Source organism: Coturnix japonica, chromosome 8 (assembly GCF_001577835.2).
Source record: "Coturnix japonica isolate 7356 chromosome 8, Coturnix japonica 2.1, whole genome shotgun sequence".
Taxonomy (NCBI): domain Eukaryota; kingdom Metazoa; phylum Chordata; class Aves; order Galliformes; family Phasianidae; genus Coturnix; species Coturnix japonica.
The window spans coordinates 20,257,068-20,275,271 of NC_029523.1; the positions used below are offsets into that span (position 1 = coordinate 20,257,068).

The following is an 18,204-nucleotide window of genomic DNA, read 5'->3' on the forward strand; positions in this document are numbered from 1 at the left end:
TTTTTGTTGTTGTTGTTGGTGGTTTTTGTTGTTGTTGTTGTTTGTTTTATTTTTCTCAGAGAAATCTGGCAGCTGCCTTAGTTTATTGGCAGTTCATTTATCATCTCAAGAAAAATATTGATGGTTCTGGAGACACAGGTCCTTTTCTGCATCCTGGTTGAAGGAAGGCTGCCCTTCTAGGCAGGCTTTGGAAAGAAAGTCAATGCAACAAATTCTACTTGGCAGACACATGAAGGATGTGATGCAAACAGGAATCATTAAGCAAGGAAGAAGGGGCACGAGGATGATAACTCTATTGGCCCAGGAAGGGCCCATCCACACATCCTCATGGATATCACAGCAAGAATCAGAGAATGGACGACCACTAACTGACGAAGTCATGGGCTGCTTCTCCAAGTGAGTTATTACTGCCACACAGTCCAAAACAAGGATTTTGAGGCTGCATTCTGCCACCAGAACCAACCACTTATCAGACCTTAAAAAATTCCAATGAAAAATACATCACTTTATGCATATCCTCCAACACCGTTTCAGCCAACTATCTGCAGATAGCTTTTGCTACATGCAACAATCTATTGCCCGCAGATCCCTTTTTTTCTACACAAGAGATCTCAAGTAGCCAACCTGCAAGCTGGAATTCTGAGGGACTGGGGTATGAAGAAAGGATAAATGGGCTGTCACTTATCATTTGGTCTTTTGTAGCATCAGATGACAGCTTCTGGTTTAATAAAAGTTGCTTAGTTTTGGAAAAAGAAATAACTGGTCTGACAGAACCATACACAAGACCTGACTGTGGGAGTATGCAATCCAGGATCTGATTTGCTGAGAAAGAGTGATGCACACCAATCATAGTGACAGAAAATATGGTATTTGGGATGTTGCTTTAATACAGTAGTTTTTAAAAGCCACATATTCCCTCAGCAGTAGCTGGTTCCTGGGCTATCTTCACCAACACTCCACTGTATGATCAACAGAAATTAAATTATCTTAACAGACTTTGAATCCCCCTCAAGTTTAGGAAATGAGAAAGTACAGCAGAACACACACAGATGGTTAAGCACATGAGGAACTGGACACATAATGACTGCAGTGTGTACTCTGAACCTGAAAACCGTATCTCTTATGCTGGTGCTTGTATCTTTATCCTAAGCACAAGCAATAGTCACAATGTACAGCAAATACAAACCCTGCTGTTGGAGTCACTGGATTTAATTCTCCATTGCTTAGCAACTCATATGGTTGTGGATACCTGGAAAGAATGTGTTAAGACGATATATCAACTCCAGAAATGAAAGAATGATTTTGATCTAGTAATGTTCTTCCACTCACAGTGTACAGGATACGTGCTCAGAGAATAACTAGGCCAGCTAGGAGGCTTCAAACATGAAAAAATGAGGACTGAGAACCATGGGGAGAGCAGATGGCATCAGTGATACTTCCGGTGTAGCAATAAGGAATCACAAAAAATAATGCCTGCAGGTTAATGCCTTAAAAAAAACAAGACAGTGCTAAGCTGTGGAAAGCCCTGGCAAAGAAGTGCTATGGACACTAAAAAATGTATACAGGTTCATTGGAGACAACCATTGAGTGTTACTACAGGTAATAATCAACATCTCTAGCTCTGGTAATCCAAACAACTAATTGCTCAAAGCAGTTCTCAAAGGGAGAATATTCAGGGGATGTATCATTATTTGCTTATTCTATTATTACCTTCTGAGGCATCCGCTTTTGGCCTCTGTCAGAGACAAGACACAGCAGAGGACTGATTCTGATCTGATCTGATTCTGGGCAGTTCTGTTAAGAGATGAGACATGAGAGAAGAATCAGCTCGTCCTGCTCTTACAGAAACACAAAGGTGACTCTCCTGAACACTGCTTTAAAGCTGCAGATTATCTTTACTTTCTGACTGAGGCACGTTCAGACTTTCCTGATCTGAACCTTGGACAAAGTGTCACTTCTTGGTTACAAGAAAAGCTGTTGGCTTGGGGTGAGCGTACAGTGGTCTTGGCTTGATTGGGTATTCATTTCACACGTGCATTGTACCTTCCAGGCTTTTCACCCCTTTCAACAGTGGCTTGATGGAAAGGGGGCATCTGCTTCTCAGGATACCATGAGATATCCTTTGTTAAGGATTTCAAAGATATTAAGGATAAAAATTTGTAGAGAAAAGGAAAGTGAAGGGAGGTCTTTCCTCATTAATGACAGGCAAGGAAGGTAACAAGATGTGGGATCTGTTTCCTTGACTTTCATGCCTACTGTCTTCCTCTGGTTTCTAACAATAGAGATGAAGCTGTCTCTACCAGAGAGATTAATTTTGGTCTCTGTACTCATTCAGGCAGCTATTTGTCATGAAACTTGTAGGAATGTAATATCTCTGAGACCTTCATCACTGTCAAATTCGGTTGCAATTGGTCAAGCAACTGAGACAGACAGATACACATACAGCAAGATGCTGATTTCTTTGCTGAGTTCCCTAAAACTTATCTCTGATTCCCTTTCAGGAAATTGGTACAAGGAACTAAGGAAGTAGTAGTAAAAAATAGCTTCTGCTTCTGCCCTAGAATTCCCTTTAATCACAAAAGGCCCTGCTGAGCCTCTAGGTGGAAAAAAATATATAAAAGAAAGAAGCGATATTTTCACTGAAAGAAAGCACACAGAGGGTAAGAAGCAGAGATTGGGTGTGTCTGAACAATGCGAAAAATCAGATGAGAAGACCAGAAGTCATGGAGACACAGTTGCAAGGGGTAGTGATAATGACCTAAAGCCACAAATAAGATGGACCAGCACTGAGCAGGAGACCCAGCGAGAAGCGAGGAGACAGAAGACAGAGAAGATGACAAACATGGAGATACACATAACCACCACTATGGGCTGGCAGGAAAGCACACAAGCCTATCGAGGAGACAGCAGTTTTTCCTGTTTATTGCTTTTTGAAAAACGCCTCATTCTGAATGGCTTTTTCTCATTCCCATTGACATTTGGGAAAGCTCCAAAGCACATCACTAGCTGAAGCCCTCACCCAACCTCAATCTTCAACCCACAGATGTTACTCTTTAGTCATATTAACCACTCCCCTCAGACATTTCCAACAAATTGTTAATATCTTTTAAGCCCTGCTCCCCATTGCCTTTCAGATTAGCCTTGCCCTTTCCTTTGCACTTAAGTTTAGCAAGTGTTACTAATAGGAATTTAACATTTACCAAAGAATTATTTTAACTACGTGCCTAATAGCATTTGTATATCACTCTGAGTACCCAAGAGCCTCGCTATCAGTTCCATATGCTTAGTTTTGTCAAAGTTGCTTATAAGACAATGGAAAAATACAAGTTTACAGAAAAGCCAGTCCAGAAGAGAAACAGTCAAGACCTTGAGCCAGCTCCAAAAGGGATAGCAGTGCCTAGAGGGAGCTTTGCCTTTGTTTATATTAGCCACAACTCTGCAATCCCTCATGTAAAGCAACCTCCTAACCATTCAGTGAAAGCATCGTTTGTGCCTGGATGAAGTTATTTTCTCCTATGTGTAAAAGAAATAGTAGTGGAAAAATGTAGCAACATTTATTACTAACAGGCATATGATTATTTTATACCACCAACAAAAACATTTTGAATTATAGAGTTTTGTGCTTACGGTCCACTAGTTTAGCTGGTCTTATAGCAAAGAGTCATTGATAGCTCGGATGGAAAGCACTGGGGAGGATTTCAATCAGTAAAGCCTCAGTGGCAGTCTGGCACGAGTTAGCATGCAGTCTCTCAAGAGAAACCCCAAAGGCTGAATTGGATATAAGATCATTTTTGGAGTTGGGCTTCTTCATCTTGGCTGGCTCATATGTATCAGTCTTCCCATGTCACTGGATACAGCCCTACCTGGGCCAAAGAGCACATTCTCTGTCAGCACAGAATAGAACACAGCTGGCAGAAAGCAGGGAGACTATTTGCATGTGTGCTTCTGTAAGATGCTTCTGCTCCACAAGGTCCCTATTCCCAACTAGGTTTGTAAATACTAACAGCTCTCAAGTCTGACCTGCTCGCCTTCCTTCCTGCCAGAATGCCAAGTGAATACTTACTGAACAGAGAGTATGCAGAGCACCTGGACATGGGGAGAAATGGACTAAGTACATAAGACTGCTCTGAATGCAGCTGCTAACTGCAAGACCATTTCCAACTCACATGCGCGGTATTTGGTGCCTGGCTCTCAGTCAAAAAGTAACAGGAATCATATGGTTAAATCCTCAGGAAATGCTTTGAAGATTCCTTCCAAGACTGATATTCTATACTTCTGAAAAAATAAAATAAAATATATCATTCTTTAAAAGAAAATAAATAAATAAATAAATCCTCACCTTTATAACAACACTTTGCACTTTTATAGCATCTTTCATCTGAGGCTATCAAAGCACTTTGGGATACACATGCTAAGAAATCCATTGCAAAAATTACAGCTATTCCTAACTTGACTGTAGTCACTTGCCTTAATTTCCATTTCTTTACTGACACTCCCAGATGGTGTCTGCATAGATTGATACAGTCAGTGCTACAGGCAACAAGATAAACAAACCTACTTCCAAACATACCCTCCTTCACCCCCCCCCCCCCCCCAGTTCTTCCTCTTAAAGTATTTCTCTACAGCACTGTACCCCGTATTGAGGAAAGAGGTGTGAATACAGCAACACCATGCAATGCTTTTCAATTTGGTTACACTGCACTTCATTAAACAGACTTTCTCCTTTTCTTAATTTCCTTTGAGCAGGTTCCCTTGTACATACCTGATATGAACAAACACACGGATTCCTTCTGGGTATGAGCCAACAGCTGCAACCCTGAAAAATATCAGCTTCTTATATCATTAACTGAGTTTCCATGGTGCCCTGGGGCAGAGATATTGATGCTTGACAGCATTATCACTATAAAGTAACTTTACAACTCTATAATTTAACTCTATGCTTCCAGTAATATTAAGAGCATTTGAAATTGTGGCTGTAAACCTTGACACTCTTTCACACAGACTGGGGATTTGAAAGAGGATTTTGTTTTCTTTCCTCAAAGACAGCCGAAAACATGGTATTGAGAAAGAATCAAATACTGATGATGTGCAAGGAGGTCACTCTTAGGGAAATCTCTGCAGAACCAGGATTAATTGTTTTCCTTTTTTCTTTCTTTCTTTCTTCCCCCCCACCTCCCACCCCCACCCTTTCCCCCCACAACACACAGAAAGGCGCCTGTTTTCTAGGAGCTTAACAGAAGAAGGATAATGAAGATGACCTCTGGAGGTCTTTTTCTGACTATAACCTGACTTAGAAATCATCTTGGCAACAACTTCTATCTCGAGTTTAAACGTAAGCCATGCTGGGTAACCTCTGAGGAGCTCCCTTGGATTTATCAGCATAGCCTTGCATATCTCACTGGTTTTTGCTAGTAGTGTTGACTTTACTGGGTGGGAATGAACCTGTAAGGGCTATAATCTGGCATTAGGATCTTCTAAGGATACTGCTAATGCAGATGTGAGGATCGTGGCAGGCGCCTGCTAAAAAAGAAAAAAAGCTACAAATAGCCAAATACATTGCCCTAAAGGATTAGCAGATAGATGAAGCTCTAAAAGTTATAGATGCCTATAATATAATTGTTGTTTGCATACAGATTTCTGTTCCCCTGGACAGGCATTCACTGAGATCCACGTACTCTTTAAAAAGAATCTGCATATAAGCTAATGACTCTTTCCTCCAGAGGATTTAACTTCTGAAGTCCCCAGAGGTCAAGCAATAGGCTGATAGCCTGAAGAGTAAGAGTAAACCCAGCTGGGTCCCAGTTGTCCCAATGGTCCAAGATTCAATTACCTCTTAGACACCTCAAGGGACTGCAACCAAACCAAGCTGTCATTCTGCATGTGCTGACAAGTGTGCACACAAGATGTAGCCACAAAGACATCTTCTACGTCCATAAATATAAGGGTTCAGCAGTGCAACTGTACCCTGTTTAATGAAAACAGAGCTTCCAGTTCAACATTTACAGTGAGATGGCAAAAAGAAGTCATACCTTTACAAATCAGTTCAGCTACAGCGTTAAAGTATCAAGCTCATTTCTCAGCTGTTTGCAATGTGATAAGACTTATCTTGAGATAACAGCAAGAATGTCTATTTCTTCTTCAAATGTGACTTCCAAGCAGTTTTGTTTTGTTTCTTTTTAAACAGAAGTATCATTGAATTCCTTCTATATATAGAGGATACTACATGAAAGAAGTGAATTTATGTACTTAGAAAAGCCATAAAAAGGAGAACTATTCCATCAGACCCCTGGTACAGGGTTCCAGTCTCCTCCACTCAGAAGTGATGTCAACAGTAGGTCTATTTAAATAGATGATTTACTGCCTGTCTTTGGGTGGGGCCTCTCCTACCCTACCTAGGGAAAGCTTACCATAAAGATAATACACACTGAAGCGAAGGACACGCTGATAATTGTGGCACTCAACCATCTTGATTATTTTCCCTACAGCTACCAGGCTACAGTCACACCAGTTCTTTCCTTGTGTCCATCATTTCTGTCTGCTACTTCTTGGCAAGTCTCAGGAGGAGTGAAACCTTTTATGCTCTCTTAAGGGATGCCTGCTGTGCAGCAGGGATCCAGTTCAAGCACTCTAAAAAAAATGAACCCAATAGATGTGAAAACTGTTGATGCAAGGCTCCTTTAGTGGCCACTCTTAGGTCAGGCTGTGACAGCTGCTGATCAGCAGCTATTGAGGAAAGCAATTCTGGGTATGCTATCAGCAGCGCTCAGAGTCCTGCGGCTGCGGATTCATCCTTCCTCCCCCTCTTTTATCCTTTGCTCCCTGCCCAGCTATGAGGCTGATGTGTACCTAAGAAAGCTCAGCAGCTGAGCTGCTGGTGGTGAATGCTATGGAACAGTTTACATGCCTCATGTCATAAGCCCAGTAAATACCTAGTAAAACATGGTATTTAATGGAAGCATATCAGCTAACGTTAAAGCTTCTTTACCTTGTGCTGAGCAAACTGTTGCTATGCTGCCTTTTTAATCAGTTACCACCAAATGTGTGTGTGTGTGAGAAGGGTTTTAAACATTTCTCTGTCCACTTACTTCCATGCAACAAACTGACAAGCTTACAATCCTCTTATTATGGCTTCAAAACACAGCCCATTCACTGTTATCTACAGCATGCTATCACAGAATATTCTACAGAGCCAGGCTTATAGAATGGATTCCTAATGTTTCTTGTAATCCAGGTACATTTCAGTTAGGCACAGACCCACCAGGTACATACGAACCTCTGAAAGAATGTGTAACAGGATGTTCAGGAAGTCACACCTGATGCAATATTCTCATAGTGCAAAGCACAAGAGGCACCCCAGCAATAAATATCACTGATATAATGCTAATTGAGGCCTAAGACATTCATATAAACACATTAGCTCTTCTTATTTTAGAAGAGAACAGAAATTCAACTTTCTACAGAATGCTGTTACCCCACAACAGAGATCCCAAGACATAAACCCTCTGCACAGACTGATGGAAAGTCCTTCACTCCCAGATTTCATTTGTTTTTATAGAACAAACTAGATTCAATCACCTAAATGCTGAATCTTCAAGGTACAATTCTGACAACATCAGAATTCTAATAATGCTGTTACGCTGAACATTTGTCTCCCATTTTCTTGTACGTAAGCTGTTTATCCATTTATTTCAATAATTGCTGTACTTCAGTCTTGCAAGTCTGAACAAAATGCATAATCTTATCCAATGTAGAAACATATCTAATACAGGCTTGTGTAGAGGTTGTGGTGTAGCTCCTAACCCCCAAGGAACATGAAAAAAATTTAAAAAAGTCATATACTTTCACAATGTCATGAAAGGGGGGTGGTACTTTGATCTTATTTGCCTTGAATGTTATAAAGGAAAAAAGCTGACAGGTAGAATTACATGCCACCAGTGCAAACAGAAGACTATTCACAGTTTATTCAGTTTTCTCACCTGTCAGATGGGTTTATTTCTACCAGGCAACTCCAGGAAAATGTTAGGTTAGATGAATATTATTTAGATTCTCAGTGAGCCAGTGTAGCTCACTTCTGAATATGGGGTATAGCCTCTGTAGTCTCTGTTCATGACTGTGGGTTGCATAAATCCTGTGGGTTCCCTTACATGGACGTTGAATCTTAGCCTGTAATTTTGAGGAAATTTGAGCAATTCCACCATCCTGATCCAGGTTCTATTAAAAAGCAACAACAACAAAACAAAAAATTGACCAAAAAAAAAAAACACCAAAAACCCCCCTCTCCCCCCAAAAAAACCACCCACCAAACCCAACCAAACAACCAAAAACAAAACATCAAAACAGCAAAATAACCCCACAAACCAATAGCATCTCTACAGGATAAACAATAATTTTTTACAAAATCCTAAGAAATAAGTCTTTGAAGGCAGATTTCCTGAATAATTTCCCTACCATTTCACAGTATTTGGGCTCACGATGTTTTCTTCATTTATTTGCTTGACTTGCTCTCTGCATGTAGCTAGATAGTTAACAGAAGCACGCCTGTCCTTGGAGGCCAATGTGAGCTGACTGGCTGTGCCGTTGGTTCAGGTCCATTAAAAAATCTGAGCATTAATTAATCACTGACTTGCAAATAGCTTGGAAGAGTTGTTCAGGCTAAATGGGAACGTTCTGCAATTGTTTTACTCTTGGTTACAGACACTTCTGTGAGATGAAAACTTCTCCCTTGCCAGGATACAGGCTGCATAAATCCAACCACTCCTGTGCTAAAGCAAACAAGACCAGAGTCTGCCTCAAGCAGCTCCATTTCTTTCTCTAACTAGGAAACTGCACACTTGAGGAAGAGTTGTCATAAGTAGCCCTCCTGAATCCCATTGAAAAGGAAATAATAAAAAACTACCAGGGCAAAATGACAGCAAAGCATATGACATGGGCAGACAGCCTTCTGGAATCCTTCTGGAGAAAGAAACTAAGCCAGCACGACCTGCAAGTCATCAAGAAAAACATACTCAAGGGAATGATCTCGTTTTATAGAGGCTCTTCTTACTCCTTCCAAGCTATTCTTGATAAAAAAAAGATGATAAATAAGCATTTGTCAGTACAAAGAGTGCTAAGTGAGGAGGAAAATTAAAAATGAAAATAAGACACGTGTCTTAGAAAGCCAAACTACCAACATAAGAAAATAAGTATCTAAACCAACATGAAAATGTTGCCCTCAATGGCAAGATGCAGTCATGATGATTAAAATTATTGGGAAAAACAAAAAGGACTTTGTATTCCAAATGCTCAACATTTCTAAGTCACCTTAATATATTCAGCCTTTACTTTCCATGGAAAAGCTAAATCAGAAAATAATTACGCAAATGATTCAGAATTATTTTCCAATAGCTTCCCAGATAGAATGACAAAATGGAACAAGGCACTGATGCTCAGAGTACAGGCACTGGTTATTTGATTGAGAACCGTGACAAAAAAGTAAAAAACAAAATAGAAACGGGTCATAAAACCAGAATTCTACAAACTGTTGGATACAGTGAGATAGCCAGATGGATTTGTGCCTTTTGAACAGTGAGACATTGCACCTACAAGTCCTCAGAAATGCGGACAACTTTGTCAGCTTTATTTGTAGAGCTCGCTTTCCATTTCTTTGTCAACCAGTATTAAAGATCTGGCCCTGAGGCAGCTGCAGAACCTAATGAACCCTTTAGAGCCTTTTGGCTGCAGTTCAAAGGCAGAGAAGTTATTTTAACTCAGTACCAAAGATGCGCTTTCAACTTGCTATTAAAACAATAATACAAACGCAGGTATAATGAGAGAATAAGGAGAGAAATGAAGAAAGAAATAGAAGATTGTGGAAAGGAATGGATCAGAGGCTCTCCAGGACTAGTTTCCATAATAAGTGTGTGAGACAATCTCCTACAAGAGGGAAATGGTTTATTTGATCTAACGTGCCTTTCTCTTCTTGAATTTCCACAGTATGGAGGATCAATATGAGGGAAATTAAAGCATCAGGAGCAGACTCACATTTCCACTTGTGTGTCCCTATCTCAGCAAACTCTTATTGAAATAGAAGTATTTACCTTAAGTGCTCAGTTCACGTGCACTGCAAGAAGAGGCAGGATTTCAAAAGGATACATGCTTCTTCTGTGTAAGGGACAGCAGCAGTAGTTCCACCCACGATGTAGCTGTAGAATGAGACTTCCAGGGTGTAGCAGTAGGACGTATCATTTAACAGCCCACCAAGAAAACGCCGGCCTGTCCCTGCTTTCACAGCATCTCGGTTGAAAGATGTACTGGACTGCCAGGGAAAGAACACAACAATATGAAGAGAGTTCATGAGTGGAACAAGGGAAGGGCTGGGAAGCAGACTGTTAAAATAGAAAACAGTGAAATTTACATTGCCAAATTTCAGTTACATGATTTGAGACTGCAATATTTTTTCAGTGGTGGGCTGGAAAGACCATTAATGGAAATACATATCTGGCACACAGAACTATAAATAAGGCCTTGCAAACTTTCACAAAATTAATCTCAGTTCACAAGTAAAATTAGCTTTTTTTTCCCCCCTTGTGGATGACACTTAGAGAAAGCCTGTTGCATGTAGGCGACAAAAAGGGACTCTTTAGACCCTTCATTTCAAAAGCTAAGCCATGAAAATTATTTTGATATCAGGTTTCTTCTTTCTATTGCATTCTCCTGTCCCACAACCATTCTCACCAGTCTGGACTCTTTAAGCAAAGAAGAAATACAGCAGTATTTACATCACCGTGAAACTTCCTCACCTAGGACATTTAAGTGGTTCTTAAATTAGGTCACACAAATTTCCACTTCACTAACTTAAGTGTTAACTGGGTGCTGCTCTCCAGGTGGAAAAATATACTGTGCTATTTTACAGGATCAGTAGCACAGTATTAAACAGAGTATTTTGTGCTATTACAGAAGAACTGATTTTAACAACCATGCGGCTTTATGACTGTTCATTTGAGGGGTGTAGGGGAGGATTCCAAGTAGTTCCAAAAATGAGTTTTAGCTCTCTTCTGAAGGCATGGTAGTAAAGGACATGGTATAGTGGGGAAATATCCATAGTAAGTGGACTGGTTGGACTGGATTATCTTGGAGGTCTTCTCCAACATTGGTGATTCCATGATTCTATATGGGTACTTAAGTGGAGCTCACCATCAGGCTAATCAGCATTTCAGAGCATGTTCCTACCAACTAGACATAAAAATGGAATTTGATTTCATTTTGGTTACCAGACCTTAATAACCTCTAGGCTGAGTTACTCTGGGTTAAGCATCACCTAATGATCTCTAAGGGGAGAAAAAGCCAATAAAAAAACTGTAAGCTTCATAGATCCAACTTGCTTTGGTTGCAGGAAAAGCCTTTATATCTCCTGCTTTAAGGCTTGTAAGTTGCCAGAGAAAAGAGAAGCAAAAAGGACCCCCAGCATATAGTTTACAGTTCAGTCATTGTTCACATAGTGAATTATCTGAGCAACCCAGAGTTCTCTGATTGAACCTTAAGACTTGCATATTTTCTTACTAACATAATATTAGGATGCATCAAAACCAGGAAAAATAAGACTTTTTATCTTGTCTATAAAAAAACAAGCAAACAAGAGATGCAATCATTCAAAATGCAAAAATTCTATAGACCAACAGAATCACACTAACACTGAAATGAGCAACAATTCTTGATGAATAGCATACACCAAAAGATATGAAGAATGGAAATACCTGTAGGCTTATTAGCATTCAGAATGTTTTGAAGTCTCTCATGTTATAAAAAGGAAGGCTTTCCAGGTTAATTAGAATAAGATGGAATTGGGTTTCTTATTAGCATTATATGTAGGACCTTCTAAACGTGATATTGCCTTAGTAGTAACATAATATTGCAGTAAAAGGTACACTGAATTTATTTTGCTATATACACATCTTATTTTTTTCCTTCAAACTGCATGGCAGAATCTTTAAGGATGGTATGAATACTTGTGGGATAAGGAGGTAAGACACTCTTAATGACTGATGGGAAAATGAATTGTTAATTTCTTGTATGGAATAAAATACTAGAGGAAGTCTAGAAGAGGGAGTTATCTGACCTTCTACAATAGAAGCCTTCAAAAGACTGAGACCCTGAAACTGGAGGAAGCTGTATCTCAAGTTAAGATCAGAAACAGAAAGGAAATGATCATACTCTGGAGATTTCCTCATAATGCAAAAGCACATTGATTTCAGTGGATAGAGATTCACGTTCAAATGAATGTCTGTGGTGGAACATTTAATGTACAAAAGCATCAGCTGGTGAATTTGGGTGTGTGGAGCCAGCTCAAAATAAGAAGATAACATGTCAGAAGACAGTTACTGTGGTTTGTGAGTGCAAGCATCACTCACAATAAAAATGAGCTAAGTCTATTGCTCTGCTCAGCAGAAGTAAAACAATGGAAATGATGGAGAAGTGATTCAGGGCAGGCACTAGGACAAAAATACTCAGGTACTTCTTGTCACTATGGAGATAGTATGTTTACAAACAAATTGGACAAGTATCTACCAAGTACAATTCATCTTTCTTTGGGATCAAGTTTGGACTTGATGTCCTTTTCCAGCTGTAATTCCTATAATTTCAGTCACACTAGATAAAGGCCACTAGTTGAACTTCTCAGAGATGATATAAATCTTACATAATATTTTCAAAAAATTCAGCACAAGCAAAACAAGCAAAATCTTACATAATATTTTCATCACAGTTCTTGGCACAGTAAAGGAGGACCATGCCAACAAAATTTGCTGATGACACACTGTGGAATGAATCATCATTACGGAGGAGGCTCTGAATATCGTACAAAAAAGCAGTGGGATGACTTTAAGGACCAAAGTGATAGTAGTCAGATGAAACTCTGCTGCACAAGTGCCAGGTCGTGTACTCAGAGTCTAATAAAAAACAATCTCTGCTATAAGCTGAAACCTCATCAGCTGCAAATAGATGAAGAGAGTCTGGTATATTACTTCACTGAAGAGATTTTTGCTTTCTGGCAGAAAATAGCTCAGAAGTTGGATCTAGTCATTGGCAAAATTATACTTGCCGTATTCCAGAAGTGAATCGTAAGTGGTTTATGTAATTTGAAGAAGGATTTTTAGACGGCCAAGGAGAGAAAATGAAATTTGGATCTTTCCAGAGTTTGGATTTTTTTAATTATTATTATTATTATTTTTTTAATATATAATGCTATTTGGTGTTGTATTTTTCTCTTTTCTTTTTAAAGAACAGTTCTGTTTTCTGGTTTCACCTGTGCTAAATTATTTTAAATAATGGCAATGGCATGAATTAAATCATCTCTTCATTTCCTTGCCAGGTAGTGCTGCAGTTCCCACAGGGGAAGAAAAAAAAAAAAAAAAAAAGGAAGCTTGAGTAGAAAGGAAGATCTCTCATTTGACTGAAGGAGGTTGAGTGAAGTATAAAGTAACCCTTCCAAGTATGAACACATGCATGTTTTGAAACAGTGGTTTGAGCTTGGCTCTAGAACAATGTTACAAGCAAAAATACAATTTGACCTGTTAGAAGAAAATTCCAGATTCAAGAAGATTCCAATAAGGCAAGGTCAGACAGCAGGCTCTTGCTTGAGTTCAGTCTGTTACTCACTGTCTCAACTCAAGATAAATGGAATGGAAAAATATGTGAGCACTGATTCCTCACCAGAACTGATCTTGGCAACTGATAATGCTGAAACAAAAAGGATAAAATGCATGTATTGTTATTGCAAGGAAATAGCCTTTTGCATGCATGTTAATTTCATCAAACTTTCCTCTGAGGAAGAAGGGGCGACAAGATGGGGAAAGTATGTAGGTACCAATGTCTGAAAAAGAGTCTATCGTTTCTCTCTGGGAGAATCTATTACTCTAAAACCCTTGGAAAGCTGAACTGAAGTCATCATTAAGCAAATGCACTGAGTAGGCACAGCAGGAGAACAGCTAAACAAATATTTATTTCTCTGAGGCTGAATCGCATGGGAGTGTCAACAGCAGTAAAAAGTACAAAATCAGAGGAGGCAGGGTTGGGGAAGAAAAACACCAAAGACTTTGAAGTTCCTAAATAGAGATATTTGTACAAAATCAACAGCAATTCATTATTAAAACATACAGATACATTAAAGCTCACAGAAGGACTCTGCCTCCTAGCTTGTGTGAGGAAGTTCAGTACACAAATTAGCTATCTTCAGAGTTAGGAGTTGTCAAGTAATGATAATTCAGTGCTAAAGGAGTGGAAGAGGAAGGATGAAGGATTCCCTCACATTCTGGTGAGAAGAAATACACCAGGAAATGACACCTGGATCTTACAAAATTGGGAGCCTTGAGGTGTATCTAACCACTCTGCATTTCCTTGGCCTTCCTACCAGATCTCATCCCTCTTCCTCATGCTCTGCTGAGCCCTTTCTGTATGATTGGTTTTCCCATTGGGAATGATAACGATCATCCACAGGCAGCACAAATAAATGTTTAAACCAAATGAACAGTTGTGGCAAAAAAGATGCATGGGATGGAAACACAGGAAAAATCTGCATATGGATTCTTTACTGGAGCAGTCCCCATGGGCTCCAAAAGACAAAGAAGGGAAACAGCAGAATTCTGTATCTGAGATTGAATATGTCCAAGTCCATTCTTTGACTTCCTGCTGTGCATCGAGTGGTTCTGCTCAGTGACTACATGGCTTCATAGGGGATTTGTCCTGCTATAGCATCAGAAAGCCTCAGATTGTACAAGAGGAAAAATAGGAAGCACATCCAGTAAATCTGGGTCCGCTGTTCTGTGGAAAAAGAAGTGCCAAAGAGGGCTGAAACACCATTCAGCCTCAGTGTCAAGATGGTGATGGATGGCAGCATCAGTTCTACCTTTCATTGGTGGCAGGAGAAAGGGACATGGTACGAGAACTGTTGCTCTCATATAAGAGATATTGGGGAATGAATCTTTGTTTTCCTCTGAAATTGCACAACACATTAGGGGAAAAAAGGATCGAGGCATTACCACAGTCAGACCTTACCAAGCTGCTAACATGGGAACCAGGCTATAGACTGCGCATCATTTACGATCAGTCTTGAGGTGTTTCTCTAACCCAGCAAGAAAGAAAAATACAAAGTACAAGATGACTCAGAAAATGAATTAGGAGAGAAATCATCAACCAGACAGAAATCTGGTCGCAGGCTCTAACAGATTGAGAAAGATGAGTTTATGATTTAACAAGGTATAAGGGGTTCCTGTAATCCAACAGATACATTTTTACCAGCTGTTCACATCTACAGAAGAACTATTGATTGCTTTATGTGCCTATGGAAAGAAGGAGCAAAGCGCACAGGGTTTCAAAAACTTGAGCTCTAGAGTGCATGCAAATGTTTTCTCAAAGTTCACTTGTCTTTTCAAAGAGAGTATCTGCAAACCCAGAATAAGGACATCCTCCCATATTCCTATATAGATAGCTGATGTAGGTCTAGTAACTTATAGAAAAGGAAGTAGCATGTTCAGTTGTGTGCTCACAGAAAGACAGAGAATCTTGTTAGAAATCCTCCCTGGAGAAGAGCAGAGACTTAAAAACTAAGAGGATTCATAATTAAAGAATGGTTTCATATTACAACACATAATTAAAAATATGCTGGGTCACCTTAAACCATTTCCATTTGGGAAATGAGCTTTATTTCACAACTGAAGCTATCTCTTCCTTAAAACAAATCAAATAATAAAAGAAAACCCCTCCCCATCTTTTGCACGTTTTGCATTTGAGCTGTAAGCACTTTACCTAATGGGATAACCTGGGATTACACATACAAATTGCTTCATGCTTTCCACCCACCAGCACAAGCAGTGGCCAAGTGTAAGCAGGACTAGGTTACAATCTCACCACAAATCTCTATCAATGCTGCTCTCCTAGCTGAAGAGCAAACTTTACTTCTAAAGCAGATCTGACCTCTATAAGCCCTCAACTCACTGCCCTGGTGTAGCAAAAAAAAGGGTGGTAATAAAAAAAGTTAGTAGTTAGTGCTCTAGGAAAAAGGAATGACATACTTGCCATCAAGGAAGAATAGACGTGCCATTGGGAAATGGACTGGAGCCCAGATGATGTCAAATCTATCTCAATGAAGTGTTTTACACGATCAGCTATAACTCACTCTCTCCCATTTTCTAGAATGCTTTATTGAAGTCTGTGGAAGTTAGAAGGGGAGCACAGAAATGCACTGACTTTGAAATCTTTGCCACAGAAGACTGTAAATAGTACAGTTACCAATTGTGACTCTTCTATCACCCTGTCCGTGGGGTGCTATAAGAGGGGTGCTACTGGCACTTCACTTTTCCCTTATGGATAGTGCTAATTACAGCCATGGCACAACCAGCAGTCACTGCTTTGAGTCTGCCACTCTCACAGCTATTAGCTCACCAAGCTCACAAAGCTGAGCTTTACCAACAAAACTGATCTCCTTACTTCTCCAGAAGCACTGAGGAATCTTCTCACTTTTAAAGCCAAATTAACTCTCTCCTCAAACCCATCTCTTACCAGCTCCATTAACTCTCTTAATAGACAGGAAAGCATACATGTTAGTGGGGTTTATTTGGTGATAGGCAACCAAGTCCATGCCAGCTGGGTCTGGCACACATTTGCGTGGCCATTTTTAGAGGGGCTAAAAGGAGGGAGGCTTTACAGGCTCTCAGTTCATGCCTCAAAACTCAACCTACCAAATTAGCCTTTCTTTCAAGATAGAAAACCAGATGGGTTTGATGATTCGTGGTTTTGGCTGCTCACCTGTGAGAGCCACACTTGTCTTCTCCCAGCTGGTAATCTGCACTCTCCTCCATACAGTGCTCTGCTGCCTCTTTCTGCACCTTGGACCACTTACACTGGTAGCAGCTGCATTTGGCCTGTATAGCATTCCCCAGAACCCCCCCATATGCCCTGAAATGGGTTGTACATATACAGCTCCCACCACCCCAAGCTGTACGGCACCAAAGTGAGCCCCAACAGAGCGGAGTGGATAGATACTTGTAAGGGATCTTCACATGCTCCTTGGTAATAATGAAAAAGAAAAAGGATCTGCTTTCCTCTCTCCTCCTCTTTTTCTTTTTTTTAAAAATAAAAAATAAAATAAAATAAATGCAACCTCTGCTTCCCAGAGAACATCCTTCCCCAAAGATGCCAAAGCTGGCATTTTCTAGTCTAAGCTCTACAGAATAATCACACCATTTAGAAAATAACTTGTGTCTCTGGAGTTCTCACTTTCCCTATTTGTCAGTAGAAAATGAGACGTTTCCACAAAATATACAGTAAAATAGCCTTTAGCAATAGCGTGCAATGTTTCTCTTTACAATAGCTTTACGAGCATGTGTGCAGTCTCCTGGGAGTGCTTTCATAATCATTTATACAAATGATAGAAACTTAGGACAATGAGAAGCAGAAAAGGAAATACAACCATCACAGATGCAGTTGCTTTGAATACTCTGCAGAAAAGTGGTTTGTTGTGCGGCAGAGATGTCCTACTCTCTTGTCTTTCCAGAGCAGGAGATTGCAATCCTTCCTGAGGAGATGCTGTACACAGTACAGCCGGTCCTCCCAGACTCTCTGACTACTTCAGTAACAGTCCTTCTCTGAAACAGGTTTTATTCTACATATTTTAATATATTATATACTTAAAGTGATAATAAACATAAATAGATGCTGGGAAGGGGCCACTTTCTCAATTCTCGACCCACTTTCCACTGTTCCTTCATTGCAGTTTGTCCCAGTGCAGTGAAATTTCACAGAACTGTAGAATCATTTGAGCTGAAAAAGATCTCTAAGATCACCCAGTTCAACCCCAACCCATCCCCACTGATCACACCCACAGTGCCAAATCCCCATAGTACTTGAACACCTCCAGGGACAATGACCCCTCCACTTCCCTGGGCAGCCTGTGCCAGCGCATCACTGCTCTTTCTGAGAAGAAACTGTTCCTAATATCCAATCTGAATCTCCCCTGGCACAACTAAACGCCATTACCTCTTGCCCTAAATTCACAACACTCAGCAAAAGAGATGACTTGCATCTGAATATAAAGGAGCTCCTTTCATTTGTGCCATTCTAGAAGGCTGCCAACTGTTCCCAGCACCTCGGCATTGGTAAAAATAATGACAATATTCATAAAATTACTACAAAAAGTTATTTCTTTTGCATCTAGTCAAAATTTCTAGCTGTGTG

The 18,204-nt window shown here is 40.0% G+C and overlaps 1 protein-coding gene and 1 long non-coding RNA gene across 3 annotated transcripts in view; both read right to left on the minus strand.

Moving 5' to 3' along the window:
• The window catches only part of LOC107317605 (BEN domain-containing protein 5-like), an 801,512-nt gene that overhangs the window by 70,373 nt on the left and 712,935 nt on the right, over positions 1–18,204 (minus strand). For both annotated transcript variants that reach the window (XM_015870495.2, XM_015870494.2), the window contains exon 11: positions 10,132–10,294. In XM_015870495.2, coding sequence (XP_015725981.1) covers positions 10,132–10,294 — 163 coding nt within the window. The remainder of the gene's footprint in view (positions 1–10,131; positions 10,295–18,204) is intronic.
• Positions 64–10,123, minus strand: LOC107317607. Its single transcript, XR_001556942.2, has 5 exons — positions 8,449–10,123; positions 7,977–8,211; positions 4,763–4,816; positions 4,167–4,275; positions 64–1,794 (listed from the first exon to the last, which is right to left on the minus strand). It is a non-coding gene; the product is annotated as an uncharacterized LOC107317607 (long non-coding RNA).